At 43.5% G+C, this 20,007-nt stretch overlaps 1 protein-coding gene across 4 annotated transcripts in view; it reads right to left on the bottom strand.

Annotated features, from left to right (window-relative positions):
- ANO5 (anoctamin 5) overlaps positions 1 to 13,152 on the bottom strand; it is a 64,498-nt gene extending 51,346 nt beyond the window's left edge. For 3 of the 4 annotated variants that reach the window (XM_084772149.1, XM_084772150.1, XM_084772151.1), the window contains exons 1-3: positions 11,856 to 13,152; positions 6,088 to 6,131; positions 3,311 to 3,364 (exon numbers count right to left, since the gene is read on the bottom strand). In XM_084772149.1, the coding sequence (XP_084628275.1) occupies positions 3,311 to 3,364; positions 6,088 to 6,131; positions 11,856 to 12,915 (1,158 nt within the window). In that variant the 5' untranslated portion in view covers positions 12,916 to 13,152. The remainder of the gene's footprint in view (positions 1 to 3,310; positions 3,365 to 6,087; positions 6,132 to 11,855) is intronic. The other variant, XM_084772152.1, reaches the window with a different exon arrangement.
- Positions 13,153 to 20,007: the final 6,855 nt, after the last annotated feature.

Genomic DNA, 20,007 nt, shown 5'->3' with positions numbered 1-20,007 from the left:
TTATGTTTGTCGCAGTGGAATCCTGTCGCCCCTCAAGCGTCATACACACCACAGGACTGCCAATGCTATATTTAAACACACCGTTTAAAGCACAATAGCAGAGGAATCGAACATGAGGGGAGGACAAAATGGAAAGAAAAAGAATGAAAAGGAAAAAGTGCTCAACTTACAAATCTTTTATTAAAAAAAAACTTTAAAAATATGTTTGGAACTTAGATGAGGGAGAAAGGAGGTGGTGAACCAAATGCAGTAATAACAGAAACGCAAAGCAAATCAGCCTGTTAAACATGCTCCCATCAAGACACATAGAAATCCCCAACATTACTCAGTGATTGACAGTGTGGGAAATTTGCATAGCAGCACAGTGTGGTGACACACACCAGTAATCCCGGGGGGGGGGGGTGACTGAGTATCCCAAACCAGCCCGGGACACATAGCAAGACTTTGTCTCCAAGAGACCAAGAAAAAGAAAAGGTCACATGGGATTTAATTTTGAATATTCCATGACTTCCCCAAATACTGAAAAGGAAATACCATTCAATTACTGTGATAATGAATAGCCTTCCATTTTTATTGCCATGGCATCATTTAAGACACTAAGGAAATGACCTGACATTATCAAGAAGAATAATTACTTTCCTAGTGAAGTGCTTAAATACTTAGCGGGCAGAAACCCCTGTATTCAATCCCCTCGATTATGAAAAGAAAACTTGAAAAAAGTCAAATCCCTAGCATCCAAAATCCTGCATTGCTCCGTAATTCACAGGAAGGTTTGTTTCAACGCTGGGGAGACCTAAGCAGCTAGTGAGGGTGTGTGTGTGTGTGTGTGTGTGTGTGTGTGTGTGTGTGTGTGTGTTTGCAGGCTAGTTTTATTATGTCAGCTTGAAACATGCTAGAGTTATCTGAGGGCAGGAAACCTCAACTGAGAAAACACCTCCATAAGGCCAGGCTGTAGGCAAGCCTGTAAAGTATTTTCTTAATTAATGACTGGTGGGGGTGGGCTCAACCAATCGTTAGTGGTGCAAACCCGGGGCTGGTCTTACTTTCCATAAGGAAGCAGGCTGAGTAAGGCATGATGAACAAGCCAGTAAGCTCCACCCTCCATGGCCTCTGCATCGGAGCCTGCCTTCAGGTTCCTGCCTTGCATGAGTTCCTGTCCTTATATCCTTTGATAATGAGCAGTGCTGTGGAGGTGTAGGCCAAATGAACCCTTTCCTCCTTGACTTGCTTTTGGGCCACAGTGTTTCACTGCAGAAATAAAAACCCTACTTAAGACAGTGTGAAACCACTATTCTGGGATCTAATGAGTGTTTGTGTGTACAAATAGGGCTGTCACTACTGTCCTGTCATGGTGGAGGTCAGTCATGGCGTAAACTACATTCTTCTGCGGATCTGAAGTTATTTTCCTTTGTACTTTGATCTTCCTGGTATCTTTGGTGAGATCTGAGGATTACTGTTATCCACTGATATTTTCTTTGAATTGACTACAGATTCACTAAGAGACATGAGTACACTTAAGGGATGGTATGGTGAGCCTCGGGGTCTTTGAGGTGATGAAAGTTAACCCAAAAGGGGTCATAGACTAAACACAATTAAATGCTATTTTGCAGAAGAAAAATCAGAGAAATTGTCCCTTACACTGGTGGAAAAAATATTTTTATTAAAGAGAACGCAAAAGGCATGGGTCAGTAAAGAAAAAAAGAGTGTGTGAGTGTGGGGGGTGGGGACTGAACTTCAAAAACATTTTTATGTTTATTTTAGAAAGAGAAAATAGGCTCAATTATACTCTAATCGAAAACCAGGATGCATCTTTCCAACCACCCTCACTTTCCTGTGTTTAAATGTGGTGGATGTACATGTACATCGTGTACTTTATTTTCTCCTTCTGGTTCCAGAAACAACGCCTTCCTCTCCATCGCTTAGTCCCCTAGGCAACACTGGATTCAAGGCTGGGATACATGTGTGTGCTGGGAATCTCCCGCACTTATGGCAGTCTGTACAGGTGCTCCTCACATATTTCTATTTTGAACGTGTCTAAACAGATCTTGAGTGATACAGATTTTAACTTCATGATAATTGGTCGCAATGGAAACAAAAGTTCTCTAGAGAACTTCATTTCCGGTAGGAAATGCACAAGGTGAGCTTGCAGTCTCTTGTAGGATCAGAGATAAGGAAAACACTAAAAACAAAATAGAACAGGACAACAGGGGTGTGCCCAAGTTATATGGACCTCACTGAAAGGCTCTCTAATTCAAGGAGTTAAAGAATTGCTGAGTTTAAAACACGAGAGATAAAAATAAACATCTATCAGTTAATGTGGTGGGGGAGGGGGAGGGAAAGTCCCCGACAGAGGAAGTCTAGAGAAAGGCAATGTGGCTTAATGGTAGAACATTCATCTAGATGTCCCTGGATTCAATCTCTGGCACTATTAATAACAGTAAAAAAACAAAAACAAAACAACAACAACAAAAACCCTATAACTATCATCTATCGGGCAAAAAAAACTACACAGAACCTTTGTAATGGAGAAACCTTAGAAAACTTACATTAAGCCAAATCTTCAAGGCGCAAGCTTTATAATTTACCCTGGACGTGATGCAAAGCTAGGGATATGTCTTATTTTTTCCATCTCCAATTTGAGTGAGAGGAACTCATTAGGACTGCTACAGCTGAGGTTCATTCTACACAGTGAAAAGCCAGCATCAACCCCGGAGGTCACCAGCCACAAGAAAGCTACCCAGTACCCAGAGTTGTCTCAACCAGGAGGTGCAGAGGAGACATGGCTGCCAAGGACAACTAAGGACCCTCAAAAACAATGTCAGGGGAACTGAGGACACCTGAATTCCATTTTCTGTCTTCCCTAACAGTACCCTTATTTACTCAGAAAAAAAAAGACCTAAACTTAATAAAAGTTAAAATTTAGTAACTTCTAAATTGTATCCGAGTTTAATTTTTAAGGTTTAAATTATAATTATCTTAGGCATTAACTTATAGCTAAGCATGCTATAATGGATTCAGAAGGCTGAGGGTTCAAGTCCAAGATTCTTCCCATAAGCATAGGGAAATTTTGATGACACCTCTTCAGAGCTGGGAGTTATTACAGTGCAAACTGGCACCCTCTGTATGTCATTCTCCTTGCCTTGTCTGATGTGATTCTTTTTTATTAAAGAAATACTTTTTTTCAAAAGTAATACATTCTCAGATATCACACTCAAGAGCCTGGGATTTAAGTGACAATATCCCCAGTTCAGGCTACGGAAGGACATCTGTGCCTGTCCACCCAAGAAAGGAAGCACGGGTCGCTGCTTACCGTTGGCTGTGGCTCTGGAGGGATGAGGAAGCTGGTCTCTTTGCTGCCCATGCTCTGTCAATAGCAAGAGGAAGGGTGAGGGGAGGGAGATACACTGCTGTTAAGAATGGCTCAGGTAGAACAGTCATATCACTTAAGTTTCCAAAGCAAGAACAGTGAGGTTCTCTCTGTAGAAACAATACTGGGTGACACCACAAAACCTGAACGCCAATTTCCCATCTGAAATGGTATGTGAAGTTGCATGTATGTATGCATGCATGTATTTATGTACATATGTATGCATGTATTTATGTACATATGTATGCATTATGTACTTATGTATGCATGCACATGTGTACGAATCTCTGCATGTGTCTGTGTGTGGGAGGGATGGAGAAAGGGAGAGAGAGGGAGTTGTAGAGAAAGCTCTACAAAGTCATGAGACAATCTGCAACAGTTGAAGTGGTTAAAAATTTCTACACCACAGTAAAGTAAACAAGAGATCTGCTATTTTAAGGATTCTGGGCAGGACCAGTATAAATACACATCACTCACTGATAGACACTTCATGCTTCTGGGTGTTGGCTTGAAATTATTAGAACTTATTCCTTTGGAGATGACATATCATTCTTTAAAAAAAAAAACACGTCCAGGAAGAAAAATCCCTACGTATACATGATACACACAAGCCACTTGCAACTAAAGCACTTCTTTCTTGGACATGGGTTTCGAATCCATTTGTTATTCAGTGATCCACACATCACAAAACTGGCTCTTGAGGTCTTCCCTACCCACTTATGAATATCCGGGGATGGGATCTGGAATGGTCCCAGCTAACAAAAATTAACTGAGGTCTATACACACAGGACACTCAGTCATCTCCTTTTGGCAGCATCATATCCAATATCTCACTAGAACTGGTTGGATCTGGTCACATCAGTCTTGAGAAATAGTAATTGTGGATTAAGGCTACTCCAGGAGCCCTGGGGAATATGCACATATGCTGTAGTGGGTACAAAATGGATTTTGCCAGGCATCAACTACAGTCAGTTTTACTCTGCCTCCTTACTAATGACAAAGCACAGGTATATTCAATCTACTTCAGCCAACCTAAGTTACACTTATGAATCCCATTTTCTCATTAAAATATAAGAAAATTTCAGATAAAACTAACCCATCAGACAATTCTGAAATGGAAATGGCAGCCTCTACCAACAAATGAGAGAGGGGGGGAGGGAGGGAGAGAGAGAGAGAGAGAGAGAGAGAGAGAGAGAGAGAGAGAGAGAGAGAGAGAGAGAGAGAGGTCTCAGAGGTTAAGCATGATTGGTACTTTCTTTTTTGGAGGACCTGAGATTTGTTCCTATAACTGCCTATAACTCCTACACTTTCTTCTGACCTCCACAGGCACCTGAACATACATGTGCATCACACACACACACACACACACACACACACCAGACACACTGCGCAATGCCAACAAAAGGAATCTTTTAAAAACTGTTAAATAAATAAATAAAATAAAATAGTGAAGCTACATATCCATCATGAAAACAATAAAGGAACCTAATTTTTGTCCTCGCCTTGAGATACCTGCACTCCACCACCACATAGAGAGCACTGTTGTTTTAAGTATGAAACAACTGCAGGTTGCACAGTTATATACCTAAAGAAAGTGAGCAGGGAACTAGCTTGACCATCTCCCACCTTAGGAAAAAGAAAAGTTTATTCTGATTTGGCCCCCAAACCTACCATTATGTCTTCACCTTGAAACATAAACCAATATAGTTTCATTCTTTCTTTTTTTAAAAGCTCTTTGCAAGGTGCAAGGCGTTTCATTGTCTCCCTTGTCATTGACCTGTTGTACATAAGAATCCTGACCATGGTCAAGCCCTATGGTTGCCCAACAGCGGCATGCCTTTCATGTGTCCTGGCCTCCTTTCCAGACCCCAGCCGCTGAGCAGTTAAGTAAAGTGGCACAAAATGGAACAACGGTGATATGTGGGTGGATCTCACAAACTTCTACAAGTAACACAATGTGGCCTTATGCATTCAGAAGATCCCCAAATCATCACAGAGGCTGAATGCCCCAAGCAGAAGTGTAACAGTAGCCTTCTGGTTTTGTGTGACTCCATCACGTGCCCTTGTGGTACACAATACACCGTTACAAGAAGGTATCACGCTTCCTCCCCCCAAACCTCAGTTGATTAAGCACACAAATTTGGGACTTGAAGATGTGGAGACCAACTGTATTTGATTTTACTGTTTTAGTGTAAAGATGTTTCTAGTTCTTGAGCCACTTGAACTAGGCATAGACCTTGATAAAAACATATCCCATACTAACAACCATTACACAGGTGTCACACGTAAGCCAGCACTACACTTCCCCACTGTGCTCAGATGAAAGTTACTGCCTTGCACATATGGTACAGAAAACCTCAGGATAAGCTCAAAGATATGTTTGATCTCCAAGACTGTATCCTGTTCCTCTCTGTTTAAAATTCTAGTTTTTAAAGGGATTTTTAAAAAAAACTTCTGGGTTTCTTAAATCAAGCAATTGGACAACCTATTCGGAAAGGTTTCCTTGAGTGAGAATGCTAGATCTATGTTAAGTGTAAATAGCAAATGAGGCGTGGTGTCTGCCGCACATTACAAGATGAGCAAGTCAGTGAACAGAGAGAATAGTTTATTATAGGAGTGGATACGCAGGGTCCAAGGCAGCTGCACATCCGAGGTGCTAACCTTGACTTAAGTTTTGTACTTTATATATAGTGGAGCTAATGCTTGGACATTTGACTTACCTCAGTTCTTTGGAGAACATTTTCGAGTCCTTTGGCTCTTAAGCCTAGAAGAAATGAGAAAAAAAAATCTATCATGGTGCCTGCTCCTGTTCAAAAGTCTACACGAGGTAGAAACAGGAATTCAACAAGCCAACAAAATTCAAAGATCAAAATTACTGAAATAACATGTACAAGGTATTCTAGGAGCTAAGCTGTCCAAGCCAACATCCAAAGGATGGCTCTCTCTAAGAACTTGTGACTCTAAAGACACAACCTCCATCAATAGGACACAAGTGTAACTCTTACTGACACACTTGTCACGAGATAGTCTAATCCCTCTGAAGACCATCCGGTGGGAGCAGTGGCCATCTACCTATTTGCTCTCACTGTGTGAGAGATAATATGTTTTTTTTCTGTCATTTTCTGGGTTTACAGCCATGATATCACTTTTCAAGCAGACAAGGTCAGTCTCTAAGCACCCAGAAACCTTCATGATGGCCAAGTGTTTAGTCATTTGGACACACATCCTCAGCAAGCTCCAGCCAGTGCCAATTGTTACATACAAAATTGATTTTTAATCTCTAAGGACACCAATTTGGGAATACACGGAGAAATATCTCTCAAGTCAATAACTTCTTATACAACAATAAAGTTTTGGAGAAATATATCAGTAGAAATGATCTGAAATGTTGTTGTCACTTACAGACCATCTCTGACAAATATAACTCCAGGAAGGGTTAGCATATATTCTGAAAATGTAGAAAACATAAGGCTACCACTTATGAGGGGCTTACACAATCCAAGAAACAATACATCCCATAAAAGTCCCACAGTTGACAGTGACTTAGGAAGCTCAATGCCTCTTCATAGATTGTGCAAGTCCCTGCTGCTCATTTTCTCAGAAGGCTGAGCACAGCAGCACGATCATTATGAGGGAAAGAGACAGGCCACATTCATATAACTTTATTGCAACCCGTGGTGATAGTCATTCTTTGCTGTTAGCTATAGTTGTTCATCTCTTATGATGACTAGTTTGAAAATTAAACTTAATCATAGACATGAGAAAAAGATAACAAGATTTAATATTAGCTGCATTTTCAGACTCCCACTTGATCCTCAGAGTGTGTTCTTCACAAACAAATGGTAGTTAGTGTACATAGGGAAGCAATGCACTGTGGCAAACAAGTACAACGCCCATAGTTTCCCTTGCAAGACTATGGCGTGAACACAAAGCCTTCAGCTGACACATCAATGGTGCAATGCCATCTCCATCTCCTAAGGTATGTGAGCATTAAATGAGATGATTGTGCACTTGGCATCAGCAAGGAGATCCTTTCTGATGTTGTTGCTATTAGTAGGATATGTTATATTTCTAATTCATTTTTTCCAAAGTTCTATAAATTATTTCGGTTAAATTTCAGAGTGTCAGAGTGAAGTTCTGAGAGGTGTTTTTATATTCATATCTTTGCATTGCAGAAGGTGCTCTTAAGAACACATAACTTTTACCCGTGTGAACATATCATGAAAATTAAGCATGGATGACGGCGTCACTTAGATTCCCTGAGTATTGGCTTTTTCACTCAAGAGAGGAAAACGGAAAGCGAACATCATTTGAAAGGCGTGCAATACACAAAATCACACTGCATGGGCTCCTCCAGCCTCAATATATAGCTCAAGATCCAGCCACACCCCGAAACAATTCTCAATTGACTTGGGAGTGAAATGTAGACTGATTATTCTAACATGCTTTTGTGCTATGGTTTAAATATGTCTTGAGTGCGTCTTCCACGGTTTCACGTGCTAGAAGCCCGAATCGCTTCGCAGCACTGTTGGGAGGGGAAGGTAAGAGCCTAGTCACATGTAACTGGGCCATTATAGGCATCATGTTTGGAAAAAACTAATTTAATTCTAGAGGGGCCTCAGTCATTCCTTAGGAGAACACGCTGTCATAGAAAGGGCATGTCATGTCTGCAAGTCTTTCTGGCATGTGTCTTGCTATAGAAGGATCTCTCACATGCACTCCTGCAATAGTATCAGCCACCACCACATGTGACATAGCAAGAAAGGCCCTAAGCTGCACATGTGTCAGTCTTTAGCTCCAAACCCATGAGCTAAATACCATTCTGCTCCTCTTATATACTACTAGCAGACATCCCACTAAAGCAACACAAAATGAATTAGCAAGCCTGATGAGAAAGAGGCCAGATTCAAGACCCTCAGAGACACACATTTATCTCTCAAGTTACCATGGGGTACCAACTCAGAAAGGTTTTTCTTTTCTTGAAGACAAAAAACATGGTCACAATTACAACAAAGAACAACACAGTAAACGAATGGACTCTTGTGGCAGCGTCCCCCAAAGGCACATCCTTACGCAAGGTGCGCAGAGCACTTTAAAGCTCCATTTTTAAGGAGAGAAGGTGAGAACTCTGAATAGCAGACCCTCCTCCACCTGTTTGCTTTGCTTTGCCTAACACAGAAGTAGGCAGAATAAACACATGCAAGCTCTAATCAGAACTTGGCCCCACGGATTTGAAAATTCTGACAAAGGGTATTGGAAGGCTTCCAACTTCCTCTGAGCCCTGCCATCCTCTCACACTTTAAACTTTAATCTCAGAGGAGTTCCCTCCCTGGAGTAAACTATCTCCTCTGCCTCAGCCTAGCAGATGGTGCGCATTGTGGCAGTTCAGATAGTCTCCTCTCTAGCCCTTCCACAGACCACCACATGAATACTTAGCAGAAATATTGAGGAGGATAGGTTTCTTTTTTCCCTTAAAGAGAATACACACATGGCTCATCATTTGGTTCACACACCAAGGTTCACATCTCAGACACATTCACAGGCTGAAATGAGGGCTCAGGGTTTCCGAGTACACACTGCTCTTCCAGGGGACCGAGGTTCTGCTCCGTTCCCAGCACTTGCCTGTTTTTCCAGATCCAAGGATTCCAAGGCCATCTTCTGGCCTCTACAGGTGCCTGCACACACACAGCAGACACACAGACACATGAATAAAGATGAACATAAGGGGCCGGAGAGATGGCTTGTCAGTTGAGGGCATGTATTCCTCTTGTAGAAGATAAGGTTCCGTTCCCAGCACTCACATGGCAGTTTACAACTATCTGTAATGCCAGTCCAGGGGGATTAAAATGCCCTCCTCTGGTTTCTGCAGGCATCATATATTCATGTAGTACACACACAGGGAGGCAAAACACTCATACACATAAAATAAAGAAATCTAAAAACCATTTAAAAATAAATAAAAATAAATCTTAAAAAAAAAAACCTAACAAAACAAACAAACAAAAACTAAGGGATCTGAAGAGGTCAAAGCTGGTGCCAGCTCCAAATGAGCACTTTAAGATTCATCTGTCACTGGAACCTTGCTGTATGTGAGAAACCAGAGATGCGAAGGGTGGTACTAACCGCCAAAGAGAACATGCTAGAAATGAAAGCCAGCACAGACTGAGCTAACAGTTCTCACAGAAATCATCCTACCAAGAATATGCTCTCTTGCAAAACTAGCGCCCCAAAATAGCCCTGGTGTTTGCCAAGGAATCATCTCATATTACACTCTTCACCAGCATCGCAAAGTTAAAGCGCAACCATGTGCCACCACACACACTGTTTTAGTCAATATCAGACCACAGATGTGTTAAGGCTCCCAAGTTTGTACTGTGTCCTGGCACACAAGAGGAAGCTCTACCACCCAGGCTTTTGAAATCACCTAACAGCAGATTTCTTAGAGTGTATTCCTGTTGAGAACAGCTAACCACGGTGTGAGAACTCAAGTATCCTCATGATGAAAGGGAAGATGCTTTTATTAGACACTCTGTTTAAAATATCTGTAAATATATGACTTCATATCCAGCTTTAAACTTCTATCGTCAATGTTAACTTTTAAATCTATTTTTTCCCAGTGCCAGCTTGTCAACAGCAATCACAGAAGCATAAATAACACTGTGGTAGTTTGACTAAGAATGGCACCTGTGGGCACATATACTTGAATACTTGGTGCGCAATTTGGTGGAACTGTTTGGGAAGGATTAAGAAGTGTGCCTTGTTGAAAGATGTCACTGGGGGAATGGGGTGACCTCTGAGTGTGTGTGTGTGTGTGTGTGTGTGTGTGTGTGTGTGTGTGTGTGTGTGTGTGTGTTTTGAGACAGGGTTTCTCTGTGTAGCTTTGGTAGTCCTGGACTTGCTTTGTAGACCAGGTTAGCCTCAAACTCACAATGATCCACCTCCCTCTGCCTCCCGAGTGCTGGAATTAAAGGCATGTGCTACCACGACCAGCTTGAACTCTGAGGTTTTAAAAGACCATATCATTTAGTTCCCCCCTCTCTCTTTCTCTCTCTCTCTCTCTCTCTCTCTCTCTCTCTCTCTCTCTCTCTCTCTGTGTGTGTGTGTTCTTCCTGCCATGATGGTCATGGGCTGTAACCTTCGGAACTGTAAGCACTCCCACCTCCAAGGTATTCTTTTATAGAGTGCCTTGGTTGTAATGTCTCTTCACAGCAATCGAAAAGCAACTACAACAAATGGGCAGCCAGACCAATACAGCAAAGCAGGAGACAGTTCTGATTTTACACCTAGAAAAACAGGAGTTGGTTGTCCAAGGAGCTCTGCTGGTAAGTCCCTGCTCTCCGGAATGTCATGCTCCCAGGCCTGGAGATACAGACAGGATGCAGACACTAGACTTCCCAGCAATATGAATTTCTCCCACCTCCATCCGAACTCAAGGACCAGCTGTGATGACATGAATAATCACAAGATGAGTGATTTACCATGAAAAGAGGTGAGCATCAGGGGTGCCTCCCAGGGGAGGCAGAAGCTCATAAGCCTTCGTTGACAAGGAGTCCATAACCTCACTGCTTCTAGTAAGTGGGCTCACCTTGTGATTACTTTGCACTGAGATGCAAATTCCTGAAAGCCCGAAATCACTCATTTCCATGTGGATGCAATGACATATTGTTCATTATTACCCAGAAAAATATCGCATCATGCACATTTTTAAATATATATTTTTCCCTTCAAAGAAAAAGTAAAAGCCACTGGTGGGATTAAAAAACTATGCAGACATTTAAAAACACAGTGTGGCCACTTCTGAAGATACTCAACACAGAGTGACTACATGTTCCATAGACTTCCTGTGAGAGAAAAAATGAAAACCAATGTTTAAACAGTAAGCACAAAGTCTGAGGCAGGAGTTTTGCTGTGAGTCCAAAGCCTGGCTGGGCTACAGAGTGAGAGAGCTTATCTTTCCCTCGTCCAATACTGAAATACCTTTTATATCTAAATAACAGGGCTTTTAAAAAGACAAACTCCAGAATCACTATGAGAACCGAGGCTTGGAGATTACAGCAGGAAAACTGATGTTTAGGAAAAAACGTGTTAACTAATAAGTCAACAGAATATAGGTCATGTCTAAAGCTCTGCAAACAGCTGACAGGAAGATGTCAGGGCCAGTTCCTTGCTTGAGAGTCGCCGCCATCTGTACAGGCTATCCTTGGGAAATCCACCTTTCAGGGACAGAACCTCCGGACTCAGGGAGCCACACCATACCAATTACTTGGGTCAATGGGTCTGAGACAGATGCCAGGATATCCTAGGGACTCGCGAGTTGCAGGTCCCTAGTATGCAGGTGCATCGCAGAATGTCACCCACCGCCTGGCAGGCACGGGCTTCGCTAAGCTGGGACCGTCCCGGGGCAGAAACCCACAGCTGTCAACTTCCCCCCAGAAACGCCCCGCGGGGAAAGTTCGCGCGCCTGCTGGCGTGCGGTCCTAGGTCCTACCTTCCTCCTTCACCATCTCCAGCAGGTCCGGGTCTCCCAGTTTTGCCAGCTCGTTGAAGGCACTGACGAACGAGACGCAGGGGGCAGTAGACCGCTGTGACAGGCGGCGAGATGACTTGGGACAGAGGCTGAAACGGATGGTTGGCCGCCGTTGTTCCAGTTCCAGTTCCGGCTCCGGTAACCTCAAGGTGCTCAGACGGTTCTGGTCCAGACCCAGGGACACCCGGGCCTCCGGAGAAGACACTCGAGGCTCCAGGGATACTCGGGGAAGCAGGGACGACACCGGAGGAGGTAGGGTCGAGCGAATTGGCTGCGCCAAACGAGGCGCCAGGGTCAAGCTGCAGGGAGCCGAAGATTCAGGGCGGCTCCGCAGGCTGGGCTTCCTTTCCAGGCGGTACTTGCCCTGACTCTTGCTGTGGCCGAGTAGACCCGCAGTTAAGCTCCTGTGCTTCACTGATTTTGAGCTATAGCGCCTCCCTGTCTCCTCCGTGTAGGGCTTTAAGCACTGCTCCTCCTCTGAATCCCTTTCTTCATCCTGCTGCCCGTCCTCTTGCTCCTCTGGCTCCTGCTGGTGATTTCTCCACTCCTGTTTTGGCCTTTCTGGCGCCTTCCCCTTAGCGACCACCAGCTCGCTGGTCTCTTCAGGTATCTCAGATTCCTCCCCACTTCTTGCCTCCTGGACTTGCAGGAACATCCCCACTCTTTTTCTTCTCTCCTTCAGGGTTTCCGCCTGGTCCTCCTCAGAGACCCTCACCGTGCCCTCATTCCTGGAGGTGCCAGGACTCTCCCCGCTTCTTGCCCCATCGGGGACCCTCAACATGTCAACATCTCTGGAGACTCCAGGCCTTTCGACCCTTCTTTCCCCGTTGGGGATCCTCAACAGGTCCGTCTCCCAGGAGACTCTAGGACCCTCCTGTCTTGCTTCCTCAGAGGCCCTCACCACATCCACATCTTCTGGAACTCCAGGCCCCTCCACCATACCAGCATCCCTAGGGACCCCAGCACTGGTGGGTTCCTGAGAGTCTCTCCGCCTCCTTCCCTCTTGTCCATCCTGCTCCATCCCCCGGTACAGAGTTAGAGCTTCCTGTTTCAACTGATCCACCCACTTAAGGCAGGTACCCACAGTTCCCCACCTCCAACCCTTCTCCTCACATCCCCTCTGGTGGGCAGCCTCAGCCTACTAATAGGTCTGGATCCCCTGGATTGCCTGGCCCTCCACTCAAAGTGAAGACAGCTAGGACAAAAATCTTTTTTTCGCCCCCAGTTGGGGGTTATTTTCTGTCGGCTGACAAAAAGATACACTTCCCTTAAAGCACCTCTCCCCTTTAAGGCCCGAGAGTGACATGGGTCTTCTTCAAAGTTCCAGAAGACTCTTGGCTTAGATATCTGCGGCAATTTGGGCGTTGGTTCTTTAATGGTCACTTCCTGGATGCTGAACCAGGGGTACTCCTACAGTGGGGAGAAGATCAGAATTTGAGTTAGTCTCTGCTCCTTAAAAATTGAATAGGTACGGGCTGGGTATGTGTGTACACGCACACTATATGTGACGGGGGCAACAGGAATATCCTATAATTGTGAATGGGTAAGGGAACATATTTTACAGTCTAGATGAGAATAGTGCCTTCTAGGGTATGCTGGGAGCACTTCATCGAGCATGCTGGGAAGAATGCTAGAAATTAGCCCACATTGTCTTAAGCCTCACTCTACTTCTTAATTCGAAAACGAAGCTGAGGAATCCCCCCCAGGGAACAGAGTGCTCTGAATTGGGCCTGGGAGCCCCACAGTAACGAGAAGATAGGAATTACTCTCCAGATAATCGGGGGTGGGGGTGGGGGTGGGGGCGGACTGAAAGTGAGGTACTCGGGCACCTGAGCAGGACACCCTGCCATTGCAGGGGCCACTACACTGTCTAGGGCTAGATTGGCGTGAATTGCGAATTAAGGAACAGTTAACCAAAGAAAACTTGGCGGCGTGTCTTGGTGGCGTGGCTGCTGTGTGTTTCCTTGTTCCGTGGATGGACGTTCTGAAATGGATAAACCACCTTTTAGAGACTCCGGGACTGCTGTGAATTTGCTGTACAGCTGTACTCCCTGCTTCCCTCTGGCGTCCGGAAGTCTCCCGCTGAACTTCTAGGAACACTGCCTGGACAAGTGGTTCAAGACTGTGGAACAATTCTCTCCTCGATGTAGGTTGCAGTTATAGTTGAAGAATGGATGTGCGTAAGGTGAGCAGTAGATGTGCCTGCCTGTCATCATAATTAAGACAGAACTGTTTAGTTCTTCCTCACCGACATCCTTACACACTTCATTTAAATCTTTCTAGCAACATCCTCACAGAAACACCGAGAGATGTGTCTCCTAGGTGATTCTAAAAGCAGTCAAGTTGTCAATCAAGATGGACCCTTTCACTGTGTTGTTGTCTTTTCCTAAGATAAAATACCCTGACAAAAAAGCAACTTGGAGCCTACAACTTTAGTCCATTGTAGCAAAAAACACAAAGCAGGAACTTGAAGCAGCCTGTCATATTACAGTGGAAACAAAGTAAAGACGGCTTCTAAGAAAGCTCGGCTTATTTCGGGAAAGAGATCAGACCGTCTCACAGACAAGGAGCTAAATGTATGGTTACCAAGAACAACTTCCGTCACACCTTGGTAGTTGTGATAGGCTGAGCCTTGAGTGTAGGAACAAAGGGAGACTGCCACAATCAACAGCACTTGAGCTACCTAAGAGTGAGAACAGCCTGAGACAGCACGCTCTTCCATCTCTTTTCCCTCTGCTCCTACCTGACCCTTCCTAGCTCTCATTTCTTTCAGACCTCTTCTTGTAGAGTGTCTCCAGGCTAGAGTTACCAGTGCATCCTTAAAAGTCACTTAGGAATCTGAGCCTGAAAAAAAGGCTAAAGAGCTGTGCAGATTTAAAACCGTATGGAAAAAAAGGGTGGGGGGGGGCAGGGAAACAAAATCCAGGATAGCTTAATGTCACAGCTCATCTTAACACCACTTATTACATTTTTTAATTTTTAAATTTTATTCACTTTACATCCCAGTTGTTATCTCCTTGCTCATATCTTTCTCACCCTCCTTCCGCCCAAAGTAACCATGGAGAATGAGATGTCCATCAGCTATATCTGAACAGAGGTCTAGCTTCTCTGCATGCATTGTCCTTGGTTCCACAGGCCCCTCTGGGTCCAGATGCGCTGGCCTTGATTGTCGCCCTGTGGGGCTCCTTACCCATCCAGGCCCTTCCATCTGCGTGTTCTGCCATACAAGTCTCAGCACTCTACCCAGAGTCTGGCTGCAAGTCCTCACATCTGTCCTGATCCCCTGCTGGCTAAAGTCTCAAATTCAAGTGGATTAAAGACCTCAACATAATACCAGGAACACTAAATCTGTTAGAAGAAAAAGTGGGGAAGAGCCTTAAACTCATTGACACGGGAGACATCTTCCCGAACAAAACACCAATGGATCAGGCTCTAAGGTCAATAATTAATAAATGGGACCTCATGCGACTGAAAAATGTCTGTAAGGCAAAGGACACTGTCAACAGAGCAAAACTACAGCCTACAGATCGGGGAAAAGACCTTCACCAACCCTACAGCCAACAAAGGGCTAATATTCAAAATATATAAAGAACTCAAGAAATTAAACACCACCAAACCAAATGATCCAATTAAAAAAATGAGGTACAGAACGAAACAGAGCATTCTCAATGGAGGAACTCTGAATAGCTGATGAACACTTAAAGAAATGTGCAACATCCTTAGTTATCATGGAAATGCAAATCAAAATAACTCTGAGATTCCATCTTACACCTATGAGAATGGCTAAGATAAAAAACTTAAGTGAAGCATGTCGTGGTGAGGATGTGGAGAAAGGGCAACACTCCTTCATTGCTGGTGGGAGTGCAAACTTTTACAACCACTTTGGGAATCAATCTGGTGCTTTCTCAGAAAACTGGGAATAGTGCTACCTCAAGACCTAGCTATACCGTTCCTGGGCATATACCTGAAAGATGCTCCACCATTAACATCACTTTTTAAAAGTGAAAACAGAGTGGAAAAAAGGAAAGGAAAGGATGTGACTGCTCCCAGGTGAAGAAAAATGTTTATTGTACATAAAAGGGACAATATTGGCAAAGACTAACCAGAGGTGGAGATATCAGGGAGAGTTCAGAGTAGACACAACCACACTACCCTCGGGGGTCATGTGGGGAAAGGAGGAGGAGAAAGGAGAGGGGAGAGAGGAGAATGAGGCGCAGCAGCCAGGAGGGCAAATGTACAAAAAGGGCAAGTTACCAACATGCCTGGATTACACAGGGAGAGCAGCCCAGCCTCTGGGCTGAACAACTCAAGGTAGAGGGGTGTAAGACAGGTACTGGGGGATGCTGGGAGAACCTGGAGGCCAGCTCTACTTTGATGTGTTAAATAAGCACCATAGCCATTTGTCCAGGTTTGAAACTTAACAAAAAAGAGACACTTTTGAGTTTATCAAATATTTTAACTTATATCTAGACTAATTATTATTGTCAATTCACTTTAAATGCCTCACTCATCATATATTGAAAAAGACTCCATCGAGTTTGTAGCCACAAAAAGGGCAGTTTGGAAACCACCCCAGTTGAACCTTGCTTCCACATCCATGATGCTGCCCCATTCCTGCTAGTTCATTGTCCTTCTTCCAAGCTGTGCCATCTCACGAAAATAATAACGGAGGTTTAATCACTTAATGGATCAGTGGAGCCAGTTACAATACTAGCTTATTCAAGTTTTTAGCTGTATGTCTTTGTGTCTCTTAACCTTTCTGAGTGGCAGCTCCTTTTATCTCCTTGAAGAAAACAATTCACCCCCACAAGGTCTTTCAATGGATTTATGTCTTCACTTATCCAAGCTGGGTGGACAGTCTGGTGGTTAAAAACTTCTGCTGCTCATGCAGAGGACCTGAGTTCAGTTCCCAGCATTTATATCACCTGTAACTCCAGTTCCAAGGTGTCTAAAGCCATACTCTGATCATTTTAGGTAGCTGCACATACGTATGCATACACATACATGTATACATACACCTTTTAAAAAAATAAATAAAACATAGGATGTCTTTGTTCTGTTGTATTTGTTACTATTGAGGAGATACTGTTACCATTTATTGCTAAAAGCTTTACTTTTTCAAAAAGACTGATTTTTATCAATATGTTATAATTCCATAATCCATTTTACAAATCCAAAGCTCTCCAAACGTACTGTTAAGTACATGACACACAAAAATATCAACACAAGCGTTGCTTAGAATATTAGAACCAGTTCTTATTACCCAGTGGACTCTCATATTGATTAAAGTGTTCATTAACTCAGTATTCAAATGGGTGTTAGTGTTGTGGCAATGTAACTAAAGCCTTGGAGAAACAGTGGGTGGCCCATCAAAGGATGACCTCATGCTTGAATTAAAATAAACCGTGAGCCAATTCATGCTCCCCCAAATCTGCTTACTACTAAAATCCCAGAAGTATCCTTGAAACTTGCATTTAAAAAAAAAACCCAAATTTGAAAAAAATGTAGGAGGTTTAAGTTATTGAAAAAGTATATTTTATGTATAATGCAATTGATCAGAATATATCAAACATGTTTAGATAAAGACATTCTATTTTCAAGGTTAATAATTTATATGCAGTTTCAGTAAATGAAGCCAAGTGAATGAAATTAAAGAGTTTCAGTTACCCAGAGGTTAAGTCTGGGATTTATCTGCCCTAAATAAATCTTCATGTGTGTGCTCCACCCAGTGGTAGCAGGGTGACATCTGCAGTAGCGGGAGTGTATTTGATTTCTCCAAATGCTGGACATGCTCAGAATTGAATCTGCTCTGGCTTATGATTTCATGCTTTAAAGAGACAGTTGCTAATTCAATTCTTTATCTCTTTAAGTAAATTCTTCTGGGTAAGAATGGCCTCTCACAAAGAACAGGTGCCCACCCTACTTAATTATATATTCACTTGATGTTGGGGGAGGGGCAGGACTCTAATCCAGCTCTGTCATAAGAAAGTCATCTTGAAAGACAGTGAAGAGAGAGTCTTACAACTCAATGCAATCTGCAGCTACTGTGAAACCATCACCATCTGCTTCACTGAAGTTAGAAGCCACTGGCACATCAACCTCAGAGTTGGGCCTGCATACCTAGATTTGCATGGGTAGGGCATCTAGCCAATGAAAACAAAGAACTGATGATTCCTGTAAGAGCGTGCCCTCTAAGCAATCCTTACAGCCAGGCATTTGCTATTTCCCAGCACAACAACCATAGGACACCATGTTGAAGAGTCAGCCATCAGTCGGTGGAATCTCTCCACTGTTTTATTTCCTCTGACTTTCTCAAGGGGTCCTGATAATTCTCTAACCAGATAGATAGTCATAACTATAGAGCAGAGAAAATCCAGAAAACCCTGACTGTTGGTATTGGGATTATGTTCACCAACAGAATGTTGTGAATTTGGGAAAGTATAGAAAAGGGTAATAAACAAAGATGAGGGACAAAAAGTTCTGGGAAATTCGGGGTTCTCGTGTCCTCCTAAATGAAGAGCCTATGTGGAGGCTGTACAGGAAGGTGAGACTGACACTCCAGTCCAGATCTGAATCTCTCAGGCAAACTGCAACTTGATCCATCGCTAGATTTTTCGGTGTGAAATGGGTTATGTCTATTCCCCAGGTTCAGCCCTCCTTTTGAGTGGTTTTAGTATTACCTCTGTGGAGGGTAGCTTTGGTCAAGCCCACTCCAGAGAAGCCTCTTCTCTAGTCTGAATGGAAACTGGACATTCCAAACTACAGAAAACATGAGTTGGGCCTGCCAATCAGCTGTCTAAGAAACCACTTCTCAGGAAGGCTGATTCACTGTAAGCCAAGCTTAAGAGACAGGAGCAGTGATGAAGCCCATAGTGAAGCGATGCAGCATCCATCCTTTCCAGGAAGCCTTCATGTGCCTTCCTGTTTTTGGAGCTGCAGTCAGGCTAATGGTTAAACCTGCTGGCTTTTCTGAGTTATGAAGAAAAGCTTAAACTTTCCTTTTAGCTATCTTTATCTTTTCCTTCTTTTGAATACTTGCCAAAGCCTAGGCATGCATTCTCAGACACCCTGGGCTTCCTCACTCTTTCTATGACGTTATTTCCAACCCCCCCAATCCCCTTTCCACTACGTGGCTGTTGATAAAAGGCATGGATTTCTCTCTTCCTCCTTTTCATCTTCCTCTGTGAGACCAGAGAGAAACCATTTCCACGACTGTCTGATTAAAGCAAGCTGTATTTGGAAGTGCAGAAGGACTGGACAGATGACCGCCTCCCCCTTAGTCGGGGTTTCAGACAGCAGCTCCTCACTGGCTTCTGAGGTCCCTTTTATGGGGAAGGGATAAGGCTGATAGAAAACAGCTGTTGAGATAATAGGCAGTTAGCACCTGGACGGAAGAGTCTGGGACTCAGGGCTCAAGGCTGCTTTGAGTGCAAAAGTACATCACATGGAAGGGAGTTTAGCAAGGCAAAGGTGTGTGTAAACATCTTGGGGTTACAAATTCAGAATAAGTTGAAAAGCATGGCTTTGCGGGATACATCAGGTTTAGGAAACAGAAACTTTTTAAAAAAAAAAAGATTTATTTATTTATTATTATGTATACAATGCTCTGCCTGCATGTACACCTGCATGCCAGAAGAGGCACCAGATCTCATTATAGATGGTTGTGAGCCACCATGTGGTTGCTGGGATTTGAACTCAGGACCTCTGGAGGAACAGTCAGTGCTCTTAACCTCTGAGCCATCTCTCCAGCCCAGGAAACAGAAACTTATTCTTGTAAGGTATGGAGGATTAATAACAACGTATGCCGAAGTGGCTCCTCAAGAACAATGTGGCTCCTACTTTGGTTTCACACCTCCTCCCGGAAGCTGCCAGGATTTGCAAATTGCAGTGCCACTGGCGTTTTCTTTGTAAATTCAAACAAAATTGAACTAAAACAAATAGAGCTTTGATAACCTTTGCAAATATCATTTTTTAACGTCACATTGAACTATACATATAATTACCAAATTTGCCTTGTTTTGACCTATTCCATACCAGTTTTATTCGATTTTATTTAACTACTAGACAATGGAAGCCTGAGGAAACAAGGGAAAGAAGACTTTTTCTTTTTCCT

This window comes from Acomys minous, assembly GCF_964271855.1.
Source record: "Acomys minous genome assembly, chromosome: 2".
NCBI classification, from domain to species: Eukaryota; Metazoa; Chordata; class Mammalia; order Rodentia; family Muridae; genus Acomys; species Acomys minous.
This window is presented reverse-complemented; position numbering and strand designations above follow the sequence as displayed.